This window comes from Dendrobium catenatum, unplaced genomic scaffold (assembly GCF_001605985.2).
Source record: "Dendrobium catenatum unplaced genomic scaffold, ASM160598v2 fragScaff_scaffold_220, whole genome shotgun sequence".
NCBI lineage: Eukaryota > Viridiplantae > Streptophyta > Magnoliopsida > Asparagales > Orchidaceae > Dendrobium > Dendrobium catenatum.
In genome coordinates, this window is record NW_021318682.1 from 651,140 (window position 1) to 669,363 (window position 18,224).

The window sequence follows — 18,224 nt, forward strand, 5'->3', positions numbered from 1 at the left end:
AATAAAAATAATAAGAGATATTTACATACTTACCATTGATTTCTTATTTATTTTTAAATTTAATATCTAAGTCTTTATATTTATTTATGCAATTATATAATATTTAAATCAAATTAAAAAATATAATTAATATGAAATTTATATAAAATACAATAAATTTGTAGACTTAAATTTAAATATTAGGATGTTATTAATTTGTAAATTTGGGCAAATTAATTATAAATTATGTTTGCTATTTTTTGCTGTGTATGCTGGTCAACATTCAGGAGAAGGTGTAATTATATATTTTCGAATGTCAAAGCTTGTAAAGTTCAAAAATAGGGGGGCAACTGATATATCATCAAAAAATTATCTTGATCGAACACGAATCTTGAGGTAAAATTAAAATTAAATATGGGATCATCCAAACTCTGATTTTAACAATTTTATAGTCAAACTAAACGTTTTGGAAAGACGAACCCATCAACACTAAAATCATTCAAATCTGAGCTCAAATGAGCCCAAATCAAGGGTCAAAAGCATATTTGAAATGCTCAAAGCTCAACTTGGAATACCAAACAAACTCTAAAGATGACATGCTTATAGTCCAATCGAGCAGCTCGATTGGATGAATCCAACGTGCCCAAGATCACCAAATTTCAATATCATTAAGGCATTCAAATGACCATTAAATGGTCCAAGATCAAGTGGAACAATATCAGTCATTCATTCAAACCACTCCCATTTTGACATTGATTCTTCATATATTTACAAGTCATGCTACTCAAACATTCTATAAATAGAACCACATTTCCTCTTGAAAAGGGAAAAAGTCAAGGGAGAAGAAGGAAGAGAAGAAAGAAAGATCCATCCGCTTAGCTCTTCTTCGACCACCACTGGCCAGAGTTCTGCCACACCATCGTCGGAGTTCTGCCACACCATTGTCAGAGTTCAACTGCACCACCGTTGGAGCACCAAGGGACGTCAGAGTTCTACCACACCACCACTAGACCACCAAAGGACGTCGGAGTTCTATCGAATCATCACCACCATACCATCAAAGGATGTCGAAGTGCCATCCGAAGCCGAGTGCCCCATGACGCTGAAGTGCCACTGCAGGACCACCTCCTGATACCAGAGTGCTGCCGGACCACCACCTGATGTTGGAGTGACACTAGACATTTCTGAAACTTTCAGTTGACATTTGTAATATGGTTGTCTTCAATGATGAGTCAGACCATTGCACTTTGCTCAAATTCTAGTGGAATCATTTTCAACTAGGCCAGTAGGGGTGTCAATTCGGGTCAACGGGTCGAATTCGGAACTGACCCGGTACTATTCGAGTCAACCCGAACCCGACCCGTTTTTAAAACTTGGTCAGGTTTTCGGACCCGAACCCGACCCGATTCGGGTCCGGGTCAACCCGACCCGACACGAATGACCCGGGGTTGACCCAAAATTGCTAGTTTTCAGGTCAAAAAGTGGGTCAGTCTTCAATTTTGGGGTCAAAACGGGTCGAAACAAGTCAAAATGGGTCAATCTCGGGTTTTCGGGTCAAATATGAGTTTTCGTGTCAATTTCGGGTTGCTGGGTCAACCCGAACCCGACCCAATTTTTAAAACGGGTTGATTTCGAACCAGGATTTTTCCGGGTCGGGTTCGGGTTGTGTTTCGGGTCGTGTCAATAATTGACACCCCTATAGGCTGGTCCTGTCGTTTTTTTTTTTCCTTTCTCGAATTTTCCACGTAAAAATTATAATATTCTCTATGTATGAGCTGGATATCCATGCAACAATAAGACGTAGAATTATAACTCTATCGCCGTATATATTTTAACCCGCAACAATTATAAAAAATAAATATTAAAAAATTATATACACATTAAATATATAAGTATATAAGAATTTAAAATTATGCATCTAAATTGTTCAAAATAAAAATTATTTACCAACGTAGTAATACAAATAAATAATTGATATTTTTTACGAGTTTCTATTTTATTACCGCATTGGAACACCTAACACCTATACGGAGATCCGCACAGGATGTCCATAGCCGTTGTCTCAACGCGCGAAATTGCGGAGCAAAGGAAGTAGACGACGACAAATTGACGCATCGAAAAGTTAACGGCGATGCCTGTGCTGTCGGTGAAGTCATTGGGGTTATATGGACCCTACGATCCTGGGGCCCACCGACTAGCTCTCCGGTCAAGGGCAAAACAGGAATTTTCGAGGGTATCTGAGCTAGAACGAGCGGTTGGGATTTAGTGCTATTTTGCTAAGTTCGGCTCTGACCGTTGTCGTTTTGGTGGGTAAGACCCAAACGATGGAGACAGGATTTGATAAGATATAATTTTTTTAGTGTAATAAAATATATTTTATATTAAACCTCCATATATTTTTATTATTGATCTTAAAATATGTATCATTTATAATACACATTTTTAAAATAATATATTTTAAAAGCAAAAAAATATATATTTTTTTATTTTGGAATAATTCTACTAATATATAAGTTAGAGCTAGTAAGAGATGTTGTTTTCTAAAACTAAAGAATGTGTAACAATGTAACATATATGAGCAATTAAAGACATGTCAAGGGATAAAGGGTTAAAGGGCAGTAGATTTTATTATTCTCCTAAACTAATGGGACACAGTAGAAATAAGGAAATGATCAATGATTGTTGAAAGTGTCGAATGACATTTGATGAGCAAAATCGAGTGTTTGGATATGGTAGGTAAGTTTTGCCGTTCTCCTAATAGAGGGGGAGACCATGTGACTGAAAAAGTGGGCTATAAATACTGGAGTTGATCTACATCATATGATAATCATTCTTAAGCGTTAGGTACAATCAGACATAGCCTATCAAAAGTTGAGAGATAATAGGCACTCAACCGAGCCATCACTACAGGAAAACCACATATTACCGGCGGACGAAATCCGCCGAAAAACATAGATATTCCGACGGAACTATAAGTTTCCGGCGCACATTTCGGCGGAAATGGATACGCCGGTTTTGGTCGAGTCGATAAATTATTTCCGGCGCAAGATTTGCGCCGAAAATTTCTCCGGCACAGTTTCCGACGAATTACCGGCGAAAAAATGGATTGTTGTCGACGTCAAAAAACGTCTTAATTTCGGCGCCATATGCGCCGGTAATTAGCGTCGCATTATGCGCCGGACATTACCGGCGGATAAAACGCCGCAAAGTGTTTTTGGCTTTTCGGGTCAACCCGACCCGATTTTTAAATGGTCGGAATCTCAAACCCGAACTCGATCCTTATGGAAAACAGATTGACCCAAACCCAGAAATTTCTAGGTCTGGTCCAAGTCCATGGAGTTGACATAGATGGAGTAGTCAAGTCAAATTATTTCTTCAATAATAATAACTATCTTATATTTTTTTTTTCTAATAGACAAGTAAATCAAGAAATTAAATGCACAGCCAAATCTACTTTGGGCTAAGTTCAAGGCAACTCGAGTGTTCATATGATATTAACGCACCCAATCCATCCATATTCACTCTTCAAAAGCTACACTAGCCCTAAATACCTCAAACTCTCTAAACCACTTCTCCCAGATTTCTTTCTGGACTTTCTTCCAAGAAACATAAGGAGCGTCAAACCTGCTCCGTATGATGTCCCGTATTTTATGTGTCGGTTGTTTTGATGGGTAGAACCTACAAAAATAAAGTTATATGAAACAAATATAAAATATAAAATCTATGGCAAAGTCCGGTGACAGTCGACGGCGAAGTCCGGTGACCGTCGGCGACGTCTAACCACGGCGAGCGACAAACGGCGACGGAGGGCGACGGGCGAAGCAGTCGAAGTGAGAGAATGGAAGGAAACGAATGACGGCCAGAGGGTTCGGTTTCGGGAAATAGGGCTTTTTACCAGCAGAAGTTCCGCCGGTTTCGACGCTAGTGACGCCGGTATAATTTCTGACGCATCATCCGTCAGTATTATTTCGTTTAGTTTAAATACGCTGGCGCAATGTCCGCCGGTAACGTACGCCGGAACTGTTCCGCCGTAACGTGCGACGGAAATGGTTCAGACATTCCTATACCGTCGGATTGGTCGGCGGAACCGGCGTCGGTAAATTTACGGCGTATTTTGCGCCGGAAATGTTGTCGCAAAATTTTCGTCGAACAATTCCGCCGTTGCTTGCGCCGTTATTACCGGCGAACAATTTTTCGCCGGAAAATCCGACGGTAATCGCATGTTTTCCCGTAGTGCATTCTCCTAATAAGAGAGAAGGTCGGATGATTGAAAAAGTAGGCATTAAGCACTAGTGGTTAATGGACATCATGTGTCAGAATTAAAATTCTAGTGATATAGGATGATGTACAAGTTCATTTTTCTAATATGATGGGAGATATAGGTGGCAAAAAGAGAAACATGATCAACCACTGATACTAGGTGGAAGCAACATAGGGCTTCACTATTGGTGGATGATCGATGTCATGCGATGACAACAATGGATGTCAATGTAGATCGATGGCATGTGTTGGCAAAGTTAATATCAGTTTGATGACTAAGTTTGGGTTGTACTAACAAAGGCATTGATGTCAATTGATGGCTAACACTATGAGGTGATGACGACATACAATAATGTTAGTCAACGATTAACATTATTGTCAATCTATGAATTCTAGATTTATTAATTCTAATATTTTTATTCTAAATGTGTAGAAATAGAGCCTATTTGTAAGCATATGGAGGAGAGTCTATTCATTTCTAAGAAAATTGGGATGCCATGAAATGATCCAATAAAATTTCTTTTAATCATTTGATATTTTTTTGGGCGTCTCAGCTCACTAATGAAGTTAGAATTTAGCAATCTTCAACGTAACAAGCTCATCTTACATAAATGTTTGCTTTGATTATAAATACATAAAATCTAGATGTTGTATGGCCACCTATTAGCTTCTAAAAATATTTGACTATAACCTGATTGACCCAAATATCCCTGGCTAAGATGAACCTAACCTATTTTTTATATGAATTATGCTTTTTTTTTATCAACACAACTCGTTTAATACAAATACAATTCGTTTTGCTCGAAAATAATCCGTTTATGTTAGATCCTTCACTTGAGGAAGAAGCACTTCCACCGGATCTTGAGAGAGGAGGAGGAGGGAGAGAGGAAGAGAGAGAGAGCCAAAAACTCTGTAAACTTTATTTCTTTTTTGGCCACTTATTACAACCTAAAGACTCATATTAATAGACTCCTAAAGTTATACAAATAGCTACACAAATGGTCATGCATGTCATACAAAAAATCTATACAAAAAGCAATCCTAAATCTATGAACAATACACAACAATCTCCACCTTGGTCATAGATTTATACAACAAAGGATAACCACTGTTCATAAAGAACAGCCAAAGAACAACCCTGCTGATCTCCTCCGCCAAAAGCGTCCACCGACAATTAAAAGTTTCTCAAGAACTGATCAACCATCTTCTTGAGTTTCTAGCTTCACCTCCCGACAGATCTTCACTTGTCGCACTGCGTCCAACGCAGCCAATACCAGAGCACCTTGTACCCGGCTTCTGCGCCCTGTGCATCCACCTGCACCCTGCGCTTCATGCTCGCGCACTGCGCTTCTAGCCTGCGTCCAACGCCTCCAGCCCGTACCCGCGCCTTGCACTCATATGGTCTGTCTCCAACCACATCTTGCACGTATCCACCCATGCAGCGAGCCCTGCGCCTTCACCTACGCTCCGCTCGTCACAAGCTCACGCTCCGCACTGCCACCTCCGGTCAGCACCTGCGTGTCTGTCACCAGTGCCCCGCGCTCCTATGCGACCTCCTTGTGCACCGCACGACTTCGCACTTCCAAGCGCCCCGCACTCCCGACACTGCTCCTCAAGAACAGCCTAACTTCACCTCATTGTCTCCCAGACTCCACTTAATTCCAATACACATCATTTGTACCTCAGCCGGAAGCTCCACCTCGAAGATTGTACATATCTTTAATCAAAGAAATGAATGACCCTGTGAAATCTACCTGAAAACAGCCCCTTTCACCTTTGTTTGAGGGTCTGATCTCCAACCGTTTCACACAAACCAAAAATGGCTAGTTTCTCGAGCTTCCTCTTGATTTAAGATCTTCCTTCAAGCAAAAGCTCCAACCTCCGTGAGATCCGCCGGCCAATCAAGAGGCACACGCCTCCTTCCGCCTGCGAGCGTTCGGATAGTCCACCGAGTAGATCTGACCCGAGCCAATCGAGCAGCCCAAGTCTGGCTTTCTCGTTCGTCTGCTCCGAGCAAGCCTCAAGCCAGCAAACGCTGAACAAGATCCTCCACGACTGCTTCCCCCAAAATCGTCATGTCTCCGCCCAATCCGAGATCAAGAACTCGCGGGTTGATCCTGCTTCACCCACACAGCCTGCGTGCGGCCTTGCTTTGCTCCGGCCTTACAAGCGGAATTACCTGCTCGCGCCTTCATGCACAAAGCCAGCTTGATCGCGGCACCAAGCCACCGCCAATGTTACCTCCTTCCGTTTCTTTAGACAAGAAATCTGCCTCTGCCTCCTCCACCTTGAGATCGCCACCATCGTGGCTCTGATACCATATGTCAGATCCTTCACTTGAAGAAGAAGCACTTCCACCGGATCTTGAGAGAGGAGGGAGAGAGGAAGAGAGAGAGCCAAAAACTCTGTAAACTTTATTTCTTTTTTGGCCACTTATTACAACCTAAAGACTCCTATTAATAGACTCCTAAAGCTATACAAATAGCTATACAAATGACCATACATGCCATACAAAAAACTATACAAAAAACAATCTTAAATCTAGGAACAATACACAACAGTTTAATCCGAACCTAACCCATTTAGCCTCAACACAATTAAGTCTTTGTTTTAGAGTCTAAAGGTTTTCACTAAAGTAGATCTAAAACTGAATGTATGGAGTGTAATTTTAGTAATAATAGACCTAATTAGGGGATTGTGACTTTGGGAGATAAAGTCATTAATAAAAGTACACGTTTTAGATATCTTGGATCTATTGTTCAGAAGATGGTGGAATAGATGGGGATATTATCAGCAGAATTCAAGTTGGATGGTTAAAGTGGAGGAATACATTGGGCTTGTTGGGCGATATAAAAGTGCTACTCAAACTTAAGGGAAAATTTTATAAGATGGTGGTGAGACCTACAATGATTTATGGTGTCGAATGTTTGCCATTAAAAGAGAAGCATAATACTAAATTAAGTGTTGCAGAGATGATGTTGCTTAGGTGGATGAGCGGCTTTACCCTTAGAGATATGATACAAAATGAGCATATACGTGAAAAGGTTGGAGAGGCGGGGAGAGAGAAACGTCGTGAGAGAGAGAGTGTGGGAGATATTAGTAATTTTTTATTAAATAATGACTACATTTTAAAAGAAATTTAACTATTAGATAAAAAATCTAATTTTTATTTAATAAAAAATCTAATATCCCCTCTCTCACGCCATTTCTCTCTCCCCCATCCCAACTTTTCTCTCTCTTCACCTGCTTTCTCTCTCTCCCAAAATCTAGCGGTGGCCAGTCAATTTATTTTATTTTAATGCCTGTAAGTAGTCAGAAATTATGCTTAATTTATGGTATAGCCGCTTTATCTTCACCGCATAATTACTAAAATGTAAATGAAGAGGAGAGAAAAAATAATATTAAATTTGCATGAATATGTATGTCATATATGTTTTAATGCTCCGTTAAGTGAGCATTTAATCATTTTTCTCAATATATGTTAAGGAATATTCATTTTATTTAAAATTTTCTGACTTTTTAGGCCGTTTGGTTATAATATTTAGAATTTTTTATTTAAATTTATTTAGATATTTTAAGTTATTTATTGTATTATAAAATAAATTCAAAGATGTAATGTTTTGTATTTAATTAGATGACAATTGAATATATTTTTTATTTAATCAACAATTTAAATATATATTAATGATAGTTTCATTATATTTTTATTACATTAGAAAATCGATGAGCATAACAGTGGAAGGGGAAAAATGGGGAGTTGGATTAAGGGATGGCAGATATCTACAGACCATAACAAATAAGCTTATTGAGGTTAGTACACCATGACGATGAATGAGCTGACGAAGTCATAGTGATGCAGTGGATCAACGAAAGAAATAAATCACTATAAGGGATACAAAACTAAGGAACCAACACAAGCTCAAAGGCTCCAAAATATCATAATATTCATCATTTCCTCATTCTTCTTACAATATTATATATATAAGCTAGCAAGAACATTCTAGAAAGTATGTAACAAACATGTAATAAGTTAGATAAATTATTCCTTAAAGAAAAATTTTAACTAAGATGTTCCGCATCGTATGGGTCGTGAGCTATGACTAAAAAAAGTAATGGAAGCTAAAGAACCTTTAAGGTGTTGTAGTTATCATTCTTTTGTAGATATAAGTAGTCTACTTTTATCACTTTTTATAAGATAAGAGATTGGCAACTAAAAATGCTATCATTAACCTTGATAGAAATGGTAGATATGAAAATTGGAATAAAGATTATAAGAGCATAACATTTGTCATCTTCAAAAGTAATAAATAAATAAATAAATAATTTCATAGATCTATTTTTATTCAAATTTTAGTTGAAAAAGCAATCACAAATATATAATAAGTGAATTTAACTATAACATGACACTTGTTAAAATTAAATTTTTAAGCCTATATATTTTAAGGATTTGTTTGAAATAATTATCTTACTATTTTGTGCAGCAGTTTTTTTTTTAAGTAGTAAAAACATAATTGTAAAAAATTGCATGTCTCAAATGAATTAGCATAAATGTGAACATGTGAGCTCACATTCTTTGAAATATGTATGTAAGCTATGATGATTCAAGCTCAACCCAGCAACTTATTGGCCGCATCGACGACCATGCCCTCTGTAGTCATATATTTTCTACTAGTTGTTTGACGCTACTTGATTACTTTTTTGTTAAGCTGTATAGCTCTTTTTTTTTCCTAAGAAAAGTGTTCTTATCCTTTTAAATAAAAATTTGACTCAAATATAATAGAGAAAAAGGATTCATGTACTCAATAGTCTCAACCCCATATAGTGGGATAAAAAATTATTGTTGTTGTTGTTGTTGTTGTTATTGTTGTTGTAAGAAGAATTGTCTTATATAGATTTTAGCATAAATTGACATTATAATAATGAGGTATACATTATTGAAGGATGCATAGGGTCATTATATGATACAACTATGAAATTAGGGCCGTAAAGTTTCATTTTCAGCTTCATTAGTGAAAACTAGAATAATGATATTAGGATATATACATTCCTTTGAATGTTCATTACTTCGTCATATATATAATTCTTGAGAGAGTTACACATATTTTTATTTCGACTTGATTTTGGATAATTTTTTGTCACTAATTTTCTACTGTTTTTAAAAAATTTTGTACAAAAAAGTTACTGTAGAAAATTGTAAGAAAAATGTCCCACATAAAGCTTTAATGGATTTGTTTTAAAGGTTTGGAGAGGTGAAAAACAAGAACATATGAGAGCATTGAGATCAAAAATATTTTAAAGAATAGTAATACAATTAGAGGAGAAGACTTTATTTGGGATGGCTTCGTAATGCTTCTAAAAGAAATTTGTTAGTATAAAATCTTATTAAACTAAACTAGAAAGCTATTTTAGAAAACAATAAGAAAGTTGTCCCAAACGAAGCATGGGCGACTTTCCTGCTGCTTTTTAAAGTAATTTTTTAGTACAAAAACTTATTAAACTGAAATTTTGTACTAAAAAGTAGCTTATAAAGCAAAAAAGAAAATTATCTCAAATGAAACTTAAGAGTTCATATGGGGGTTTCATTTGGGACGACTTTCTTACTGCTTCTTAAAAAAACTTTTAAGTACAAAAGCCTAATTTTTGTACTAAAAAGCTGCTTGAAGAAGCATGAAGAAAGATGTCTCAAACCAAACATAATTCTCTTTAGCCTTTTTCTTATTATTGGAGACTGTTTTGTCATTATTTTTTTACTGCCAAACATTCACTAGTTTCTTTTTTTTTTTTTTTTGTTATAAAAAATTATTTTAGAATTATATTTACTTCAGTGTTGTAATAGCACCAAATATGTGGCATCAATTTTCTTGAGAAAATTAATTTGTTATTATTGTATATACGTAGCAGAACTGGGCCAAATTATTGCTACTTAGGGCCCAAAAGCTTTTATTTCATCTAGTAATCGTTTCTTGACGAAATTCCGCAAAGCCCACCACCATAAGCTATTTTTTAATCATTACAATAAAAAAAACAAAAAACGTAATATTGGCTGCCTATTTCGACGAAAATATAATAATATTGGTAATAGAGAGAGTTTATCGTTTGAATAAAAATCACACACACAAAAGTCAGTATATAAAGGAGCTGGCTGGCTACTTCCACGCCGGCTTCGCCGTGGCCGGCGTAGACCATTGCCTCGAAAAAGCCTTCAGAGGAGACGACAAAGCCTCCATATACCTTCTCCCAGGCGTCCCAAATCCATCAACTGAATGATACTCACGAGAAACCTCCTCATACTGATCATCGTCTTCCTTCTTAACTATCCTTCCTTCAACCATTCCACACCTCGCCATTCTCCATATCCACCCCTTCCTCCGCCTCCCCTTCACCGCCACACCATTCATTCTCCCAATAAGATACTCTCTCGCCGCATCCACTCCGTTCGCAACCACATCCAACGGCGGAGAAACCAGCGGGTTTCCGTCGGCTTTCAGGCTGCGAAGACCAGTTGCGCAGGCGAGGGAGTCGGGGAGGGTCGTTATGCCATTATAGCTGATGTTGAGGTGTGAAAGGGAAGGGAGAAGGCCAATGGAGTCAGGCAAGGAGTTCAGGTGATGGAAGTTTTGGCTGATATCGACGGAATGGAGGAAGGGAAGGAGGTGGAGGTCTTTGGGGAGGGTTAGAAGGGTGTTGAGATGGGCGTCGAGGGAGCGGAGAGAGGAGAGTTTGTGGGTTGTGGAAGGAAGGAAAGTTAGTTTGTTTGAGTGAATGGAGAGCAGGCGAAGCTTGGTTAAGCCGAGTCCTATGGTGTCTGGGAGCTGGGTTAGTTGGTTGAAATTGATTAGTAATTCTTCTAATGACCTGCCAAAGTAGTAGATGAAAACGTATTTAGTTCATTAATTAACAGTTTATACGAAAATTTATAAGTTTTGCACTAATTGTTATTGAAAATTCAAACTGACCCGCAGTTTTGGATGGTTATGGGCAGTGAGCCCAGCGAGTTGCCAGAAGCATCAAAGCGTTTTAGCTTTGAAAGGCAGCCGATTGAATTAGGAAGTGTTTTAAGCTGGTTTGAGTGCAGGTCCAGCTCCACCAGGTTCACCAGCCTCGCCGTCACCGACTCCGGCAAGTTCTGAATTAAAAAAAAAAAACATTTGATTGAAATTAGTAAACATATTAATTTCTTGCAAGATGAATCACTTCAAGTTTATAAGAAAAATTTCTCCTTAGTTTAATATTTCCTCATATGATGAGATATAAGGCTATATGGTGGAATTAAATAAGCTTGAATAAGAGAGGGTGATTAGGTACCTGAAGGTTATTGCATGAGAGATTAAGCTTGGTGATGCAAGCAAGATTAATGGAGGGATGTGTTGGAAGGGAAGCCAATTCCATCCCACTCAAGTCTTCCTCCTTCCATATTCCACTGTTATTCTCCTTTCTTGCCGCTCCCTTCTTCCTTCCTTCCATCCTCATAGAGAGACAGAAAGAAGGAGAGATAGAGATAGAAAGAGAAGGAGAGGTTAGTGCATGAGAGATTAAGCTGGGTGATGCAAGCAAGATTAATGGAGGGATGTGTTGGAAGGGAAGCCAATTCCATCCCACTCAAGTCTTCCTCCTTCCATATTCCACTGTTATTCTGCTTTCTTGCCGCTCCCTTCTTCCTTCCTTCCATCCTCATAGAGAGAGAGAAAGAAGGAGAGAGAGAGAGAGAGAGAGAGAGAGGAAGAGAGGAGAGGAGGGATCACTTAGTTGAAAGAAAGTTACAAAGAAAGGCAGGAACTCTTTGTTCTGATATTTCTGATGGTGTCAAAGCAGGAGAGTAGGGCATATATAGCAAGGCTCTTATGTCGGAGTACGGTACGCAGTACTAAGAAATGGTTGTATTTTAATATATATATCTTAATTTAAATTATTCAGAATACTAAGAAATAATTTTTTATAATAATATAATTAAAAATTATTAAATTAATTTCGAGATTTAAAAATTTATTTTTATGCACGAATTTATTTCAAATATATTTTACGGTTTAAAAGACCGTCTTAATTAAAATTATATCATGATATCTTGATATAATTTATTTCCTGATGAAAATAGATGATAAAAATTATAAATACTTTTGGAAAATAGAAAAATTTAAATAAATTATTTTTCTAAAAGTTTAAATCTTAACTTTTAATTTAAAAAATGAGCATTATATATAATATAAAATAGATGTTTAAAATTAATTTATAGTTTCGGTAAAAGTAAAAAAAAAAGTTAAAGTAGGCACACATAAATATTAAAAATATAAAAATATTTTTAAATAGATAAATAAATGTGTTATATGCTGATCTCACGTAATTATCTTCTAATTTTTAGCTTTTTTTTCACGTGACTTAAAATATTACCTATCTATAATTTTTTTTTCTTTGGTATTAATATAACTTAATTGGCACATGTGGAGGACATTGACATTTATGGCACGTGGTTCTCAAAATTAATGTCTAGGAAAATATTTTGAAATATAGATTTTTAATTAAATAGATCTCTAAATTATTAAAATTTGAGATAATATAATTATTAAATAAATTAAAAAATCAATAAATTTAAATAAATTTTAACTAAATTTTTGTCTAATGAATAATCACTAAAATTTCTTGAAATATTATATTCATAATATAAAAAAAATAAATTTATAATATTAAAATTTTTATATTTTATTTATATAACATCCAAATCTTAATTCTAATAAAAATATTAATATATTTTTTTTTAAAAGCGAAATATTTATTATGCAATATTATATATGATAAACATTAAAATTTTATTTATTATATAAATAATACATAATAATTTTATATTATATTCCCTTTTTTTTTATCAAAGCCTCGGCCTCAAAAGTCAAAAGTCCGCCGCCGCACGCGAGATATGCCGTCATATTTTAGACCATAAATCTCGACCAGAAATTGGAACCATCTATTGATATTACGGTATTTACCATCATCTCTTCATGATATAATAAATCAATTTGTTGTTTATTGCAACTTGAATTTTTGATAATAATCAATGGGCATAATTGTAAATTTCCCTCAGGTAAGATAATATTTTTGTTTTAAGAAAACCGTACATTATGGTCTCATTCACATTGACTATTGTACTAGGAGCCAAAGTCAACCTACTCTCTTTTTATATTAGAAGAGTTTGTTAAGAATGATATACTATATATAGATGATAATTAATTAGTATAATCATTATAAGTTATATCATAAATATAGATTTAATCAATTTAATAATAATAATATTATTTTTCATCACTTTTAAAATAAAAAAAAATCCTTGTTAAAGGAGATTTTTGTATTTTTAGGATTATAAATTTGAGTGACATATTTATAATTTATAACTTATATTTTAAAAAATTAAATATATATATAAATATAATATATATATATATATATATATATATATATTATAATATATATATATAATTGGAAAGTAATTCATAAGAAATATCTAAATAATTTGGAAAAATTTTATGTCAATAATATAAGTATTTTAATCAAAGTGAGATTTATTTGTAATTAATAATTTAGTAAAGAAATTTTGTCATTTTGACATTTTTTTTAAATAATAAACACAGCAAATTTTTGCAACTTGAAATAACAAAATATATCTGATAAGCTTTATTACAGTTGTAGATTTATCTATTTGATATTTTTGTTATCTGATACATGACTTTTTGAGATGTGACAATCAGATAAATATTTTAATTATTATTAGGTGTGAGAAATTCTTTATATATTTTTTATTTGGAAAAGTTTGGCATCTTCACAAAATAAAAATCAGAAAAATAAAAAAACAATTATATATTTATAATGAGTTAACAAATAATTAAAAAATTATTTTTTTCTCATATTTCCCTCAATTTAAATAAAATTAAGGCTTCATTTGGAACGACATTATTATTGCTTCTTAAAATAGTTTTCTAGTAAAAAAGTTTAAGATTTTTATACTAAAAAGCTGTTTTAAGAAACAATAATAAAGCTTTTCCCAACGAAGCATAAATTATTTATCCTATTTTGGTGCATTAAATTTGGGCACTAATTGAAGTTTGCTTTGAAACTTAGATATAAAGCTTAAGGTTATAACTCTTCGATTGCAACTCCATTTTTATTTGTGTGTGTTAATTTTTTATACAATACTAAGACATCAAATATTTCTCTCCATCACGGCAAATGTTATGACATGCAACGCCTTTTTTCCTAGTGAAATCATATTTTACATACATGCATGAAAACTTATTTCTCAAAAAACCCCAAGAACTCATTAAAAAACCCTAACCCTAACCTTCAATGTTTACTTCCCCTATAAACCCTTTAAAAAAAAGCCATAAGTACACATAAAGCCTTAGTCCTCAATATCCTACCAATTCTATAAGTCTTCCACTTTATATTTTTTTAGGTTTCGTTTGGGATGACATTCTTACTGCTTCTTTAAGTAGTTTTCAAGTACAAAATTTTTAAGTTTTTATATTGACAAGCTGCTTTAAGAAGCAGTAAGAAAGTCGTCTCAAATAAAGCCTTAGGTTTCGTTTGGAACATCTTTTTAATTTATTGCTTCTTAAAATAAAATTTTGTACAAAAAATTTTATCCTTAGGGCATCTCCAACCGAACGCTAAACGAGTGTATGGAGTCGTTCCGTCGCTCCAACCGAACGCTAAAATTTTCGCCATTTAATCGCAGGTGAACAGTGCGACGCCAATATTGGCGTCCCACTGTTCACTCACGCCATTTTTTGCTCTCAACCAGAATAACACGCGAAAGGGAGAGCGATCGTTACCTTCTCAAAAACACCTAAAATGACGTCGATTGGAGCATCACCGCGCCATTTTGGAGTTTTGCGTTACTTTGCCGTGAAAAATGAAGTTTTCGGTTGGAGATGCCCTTAATCTTCAATCTTTGAGTTAAAATTTTAGTCCTAAGATAGAAATAGGCATCACCGATCTCAGCCTTTCCTTTTGCATCTAACGTTTAAAACCAATGGTTTGATATTTTATTCATCTAATATTTGAAGCATTTGCATTTTGTGAATGGCTAAGGCCATTAGTCAACGTATTTTATGTATTAAAATCATAAGATTTTCGATGGTCAATTGAGGTGAGCTTATGATCGATTATCTAATCCATTAGTATTAATTAAGTAGTGCTTACCTCTAATCGTTATCTTAACGTAATTGGTTATCAGAAAATTCTTATGAGCTATGGCTCATTAAATATATCTGATTATATGTCAATGGATTAATTAAGAATGACTAATCCACAACATTGAGGTGTAGGAATGAGCGGCATATTTACTGTTCATAAATTATTCATGAAGTACAATGATTCATTGTGATCAAAATATTGATGAAAATGTCTTCACATTTCTTTTCTTTATAGATCATGAGTTTGTATGCAACAAACTTATGACTTTTTATTTGCATCCCTCACAAATAAATCATTATATTATCACTATCATATAGACAAAAGTCTAACTTCACATAATTTAGGCTTCGTTTAGGACAGCTTTCTTAGGCCTCATTTGACGCGGCTTATTTCTCCTTCTCCATTTGGAAACAACATTTGTCGTTGTTTGAATATGCCGCTTATGTGGAAATGTTTTTTGCAGAACTGTCATTTTTTTTTTACTGTTTTGGTAAGTTTTTTGACATATGCTTCTCCGTTTGAGAACTCCATTTGCTCCACCAATGTTTTTTAAACTACCTTTAACAAAGTTAAGGGATAACCAAACGAAGCCTTACTGTTTTCTAAAGTGACTTTTTAGTACAAAAATTTCTTGAAATGAATTCTTTTGTACTAAAGCCATTTTAGAAAGTAGTAAGAAAATTGTCTCAAACAAAGCCTTGATCACTTTATCACAAGAGTTGGTTTAATGTTATTTTGTATTGACAAGCTATGAAGTGGAAACCGCTATGTGTGAGCTTTTAAATTTGGATTAACTAGCGGGATCAGCCAGTGTTTGTACACCTACTTCAAATTATTTTTAAATAGATCTCATTAATCAAACATTTATAGAAGCCTTTAGATAAAAACTAACACCTATTTAGGGCTTTTCATATCTTTTATTCTAAAAGTGCTCCATGACTAGAACTTTAAAATATCTGGAGTTCCTATTTATAAGAACCTAATTTAATTTATTACTCTATGGATTTAAATAATCCTAGACTTCTAATTCTTAAGGCTCACAACTTAAATCATCATAGACCATCTTTAATGCAATTAATTTTGAATAATCTTTACTCTTGGATGATTTCAAACTCATCCATGCCTCATAACCTTTTAATGCTCCTAGTTTAGATCATAACAAGATGCAAAAATCACATTTGATGTATACTTGATTCTAAATAGTTATTATTGAATACATTCAAGAACCTCACTACTACTTAGCCTCGAAGGTTCTCAACCAAAACAACATAAGAATGCTAGTCATGGACCTTGTCTATGAAGAACCTAATTTTGAATTAGAACATATGGATAAAATTAGGACCATACGTTTTATCTAGTTTTTCAGGGCAACGATATTAAAGCATTAGAATATATGTATATAATATATATTATATGGATGAAAATTGAATCCCCTCTTTCAAATGGATAAATAAATCTTTATAATTTTAAATCTCCAAAGACTCTTAGCTTAAAACATTAAAATACAGCATATATCATGCATTCAAGGACATGATTTTAAATCTCTGCTTCCCAGTAAGTTCGGAATCTCCCTTCCTTTAAGTCACTTAGGGTTCCTAGACAAAAGCAAGAAATGATCACCATATTGCATTTACATGGGGGCCTATGTGTGAATCCCTACTCTTAGTACAATCCAAAATGTATTCTGAAGACCATGGCCGCCTAGCTATCTAATAAACTTTCAGATATAATCTTGAGCCTCCTAGTCTTCAATCAACATTAATATATTGCATCCAAACATATGTTCTAGTGCTTTATCTATCAATATTTTATCATGAAAATTCATAATTTGATAATAGCATCAAAATAAATATTATATGTTCATGCTATATATTAATTCCAAAACCCCTAATTCATTGATTTGGAATGACTACCTTCATTGAACTCTCAATGTCCAATCTAATACCCACCCATTGCCTATTAAGCATGCATTGACAAAAGTGGCAAACAAGTAAAATTTGGGCTGCTAGCATTAGTTTTCAATCATGCTTATTTTTGACAATTTGTGCCATATGTTGTGCTCTTTTTTTTTTTGTTTTTTTGGTATTTGTAACAATTTTATTTAGTATTTTTATAAATTTTTATTTCGTTGCTTTCAGCAAAGAAAACTATTCTACATAGTGGCTAAATAAGTGATTTTGATTAATCCATCACTTTATATCTTTAATATTGTCAATAAGTTGTGTCATTCTTTATAATTTGGATCATTTTTTCAACTTTGACTTTGTGAATGCTCATGAACGGTAGCCCATTAATTGGGCTGATGTCACTAACACATTATTTATTTATTTATATGAATGACTAAATATAAAATATAAAATATTATGCTATATTAAAGATTACTATTAGTTTTAACAAAGTAGTAAAAAAAGATTTAGGCTTCGTTTGGGATAGCTTTCTTATTGATTCTTAAAGCAACAAAAATTTTTGTACTAAAAAACTGCTTTAAGAAGCAGTAAACAAAGCCTTAAGCTTCTTTTGAAATGATTTTCTTACTATATTTTTAAGTTGTTATAGAAAAAGTAATTTTTTAAAGTCATTGCATAAAACAGTTTCCTAGTACAAAAAAAGTTTAGAAAGCAGTAAAAAAGCAGGGCTTAAATAGAAATTATGGCTATGATCTGAAAAATAAAATAGTAATAAACATGTCCCAAATGAAACCTTAGAGTTATGATTAATGATCTATTATGTAAGTTTATTTCCAGATTAGGCAAAAAATAATTTAGTATTGGACTATTATGACAAAGTATTATCATCTAAAGTATTGT

The 18,224-nt window shown here is 34.1% G+C and overlaps 1 protein-coding gene across 1 annotated transcript; it reads right to left on the reverse strand.

Annotated features, from left to right (window-relative positions):
* Positions 1–10,290: 10,290 nt before the first annotated feature.
* LOC110099766 (plant intracellular Ras-group-related LRR protein 8-like) lies at positions 10,291–11,745 on the reverse strand. The gene is made up of 3 exons (XM_020827022.2): positions 11,545–11,745; positions 11,196–11,365; positions 10,291–11,094 (listed from the first exon to the last, which is right to left on the reverse strand). The coding sequence occupies exons 1-3, from the start codon at positions 11,707–11,709 to the stop codon at positions 10,386–10,388; spliced, it is 1,044 nt and encodes a 347-aa protein (XP_020682681.2). The 5' UTR covers positions 11,710–11,745; the 3' UTR covers positions 10,291–10,385.
* Between the last annotated feature and the right edge of the window lie 6,479 nt (positions 11,746–18,224).

Bases quoted from the DNA above. Each gene is read 5' to 3' on its own strand.
- LOC110099766 (XM_020827022.2), bottom strand. From the start codon at position 11,709: ATGAGGATGGAAGGAAGGAAGAAGGGAGCGGCAAGAAAGGAGAATAAC. The intron at 11,366-11,544 runs GTACCTAATCAC...TTTTTAATTCAG, and splicing joins TCTCATGCAATAACCTTCAG to AACTTGCCGGAGTCGGTGAC. The intron at 11,095-11,195 runs GTCAGTTTGAAT...CTACTTTGGCAG, and splicing joins ATAACCATCCAAAACTGCGG to GTCATTAGAAGAATTACTAA.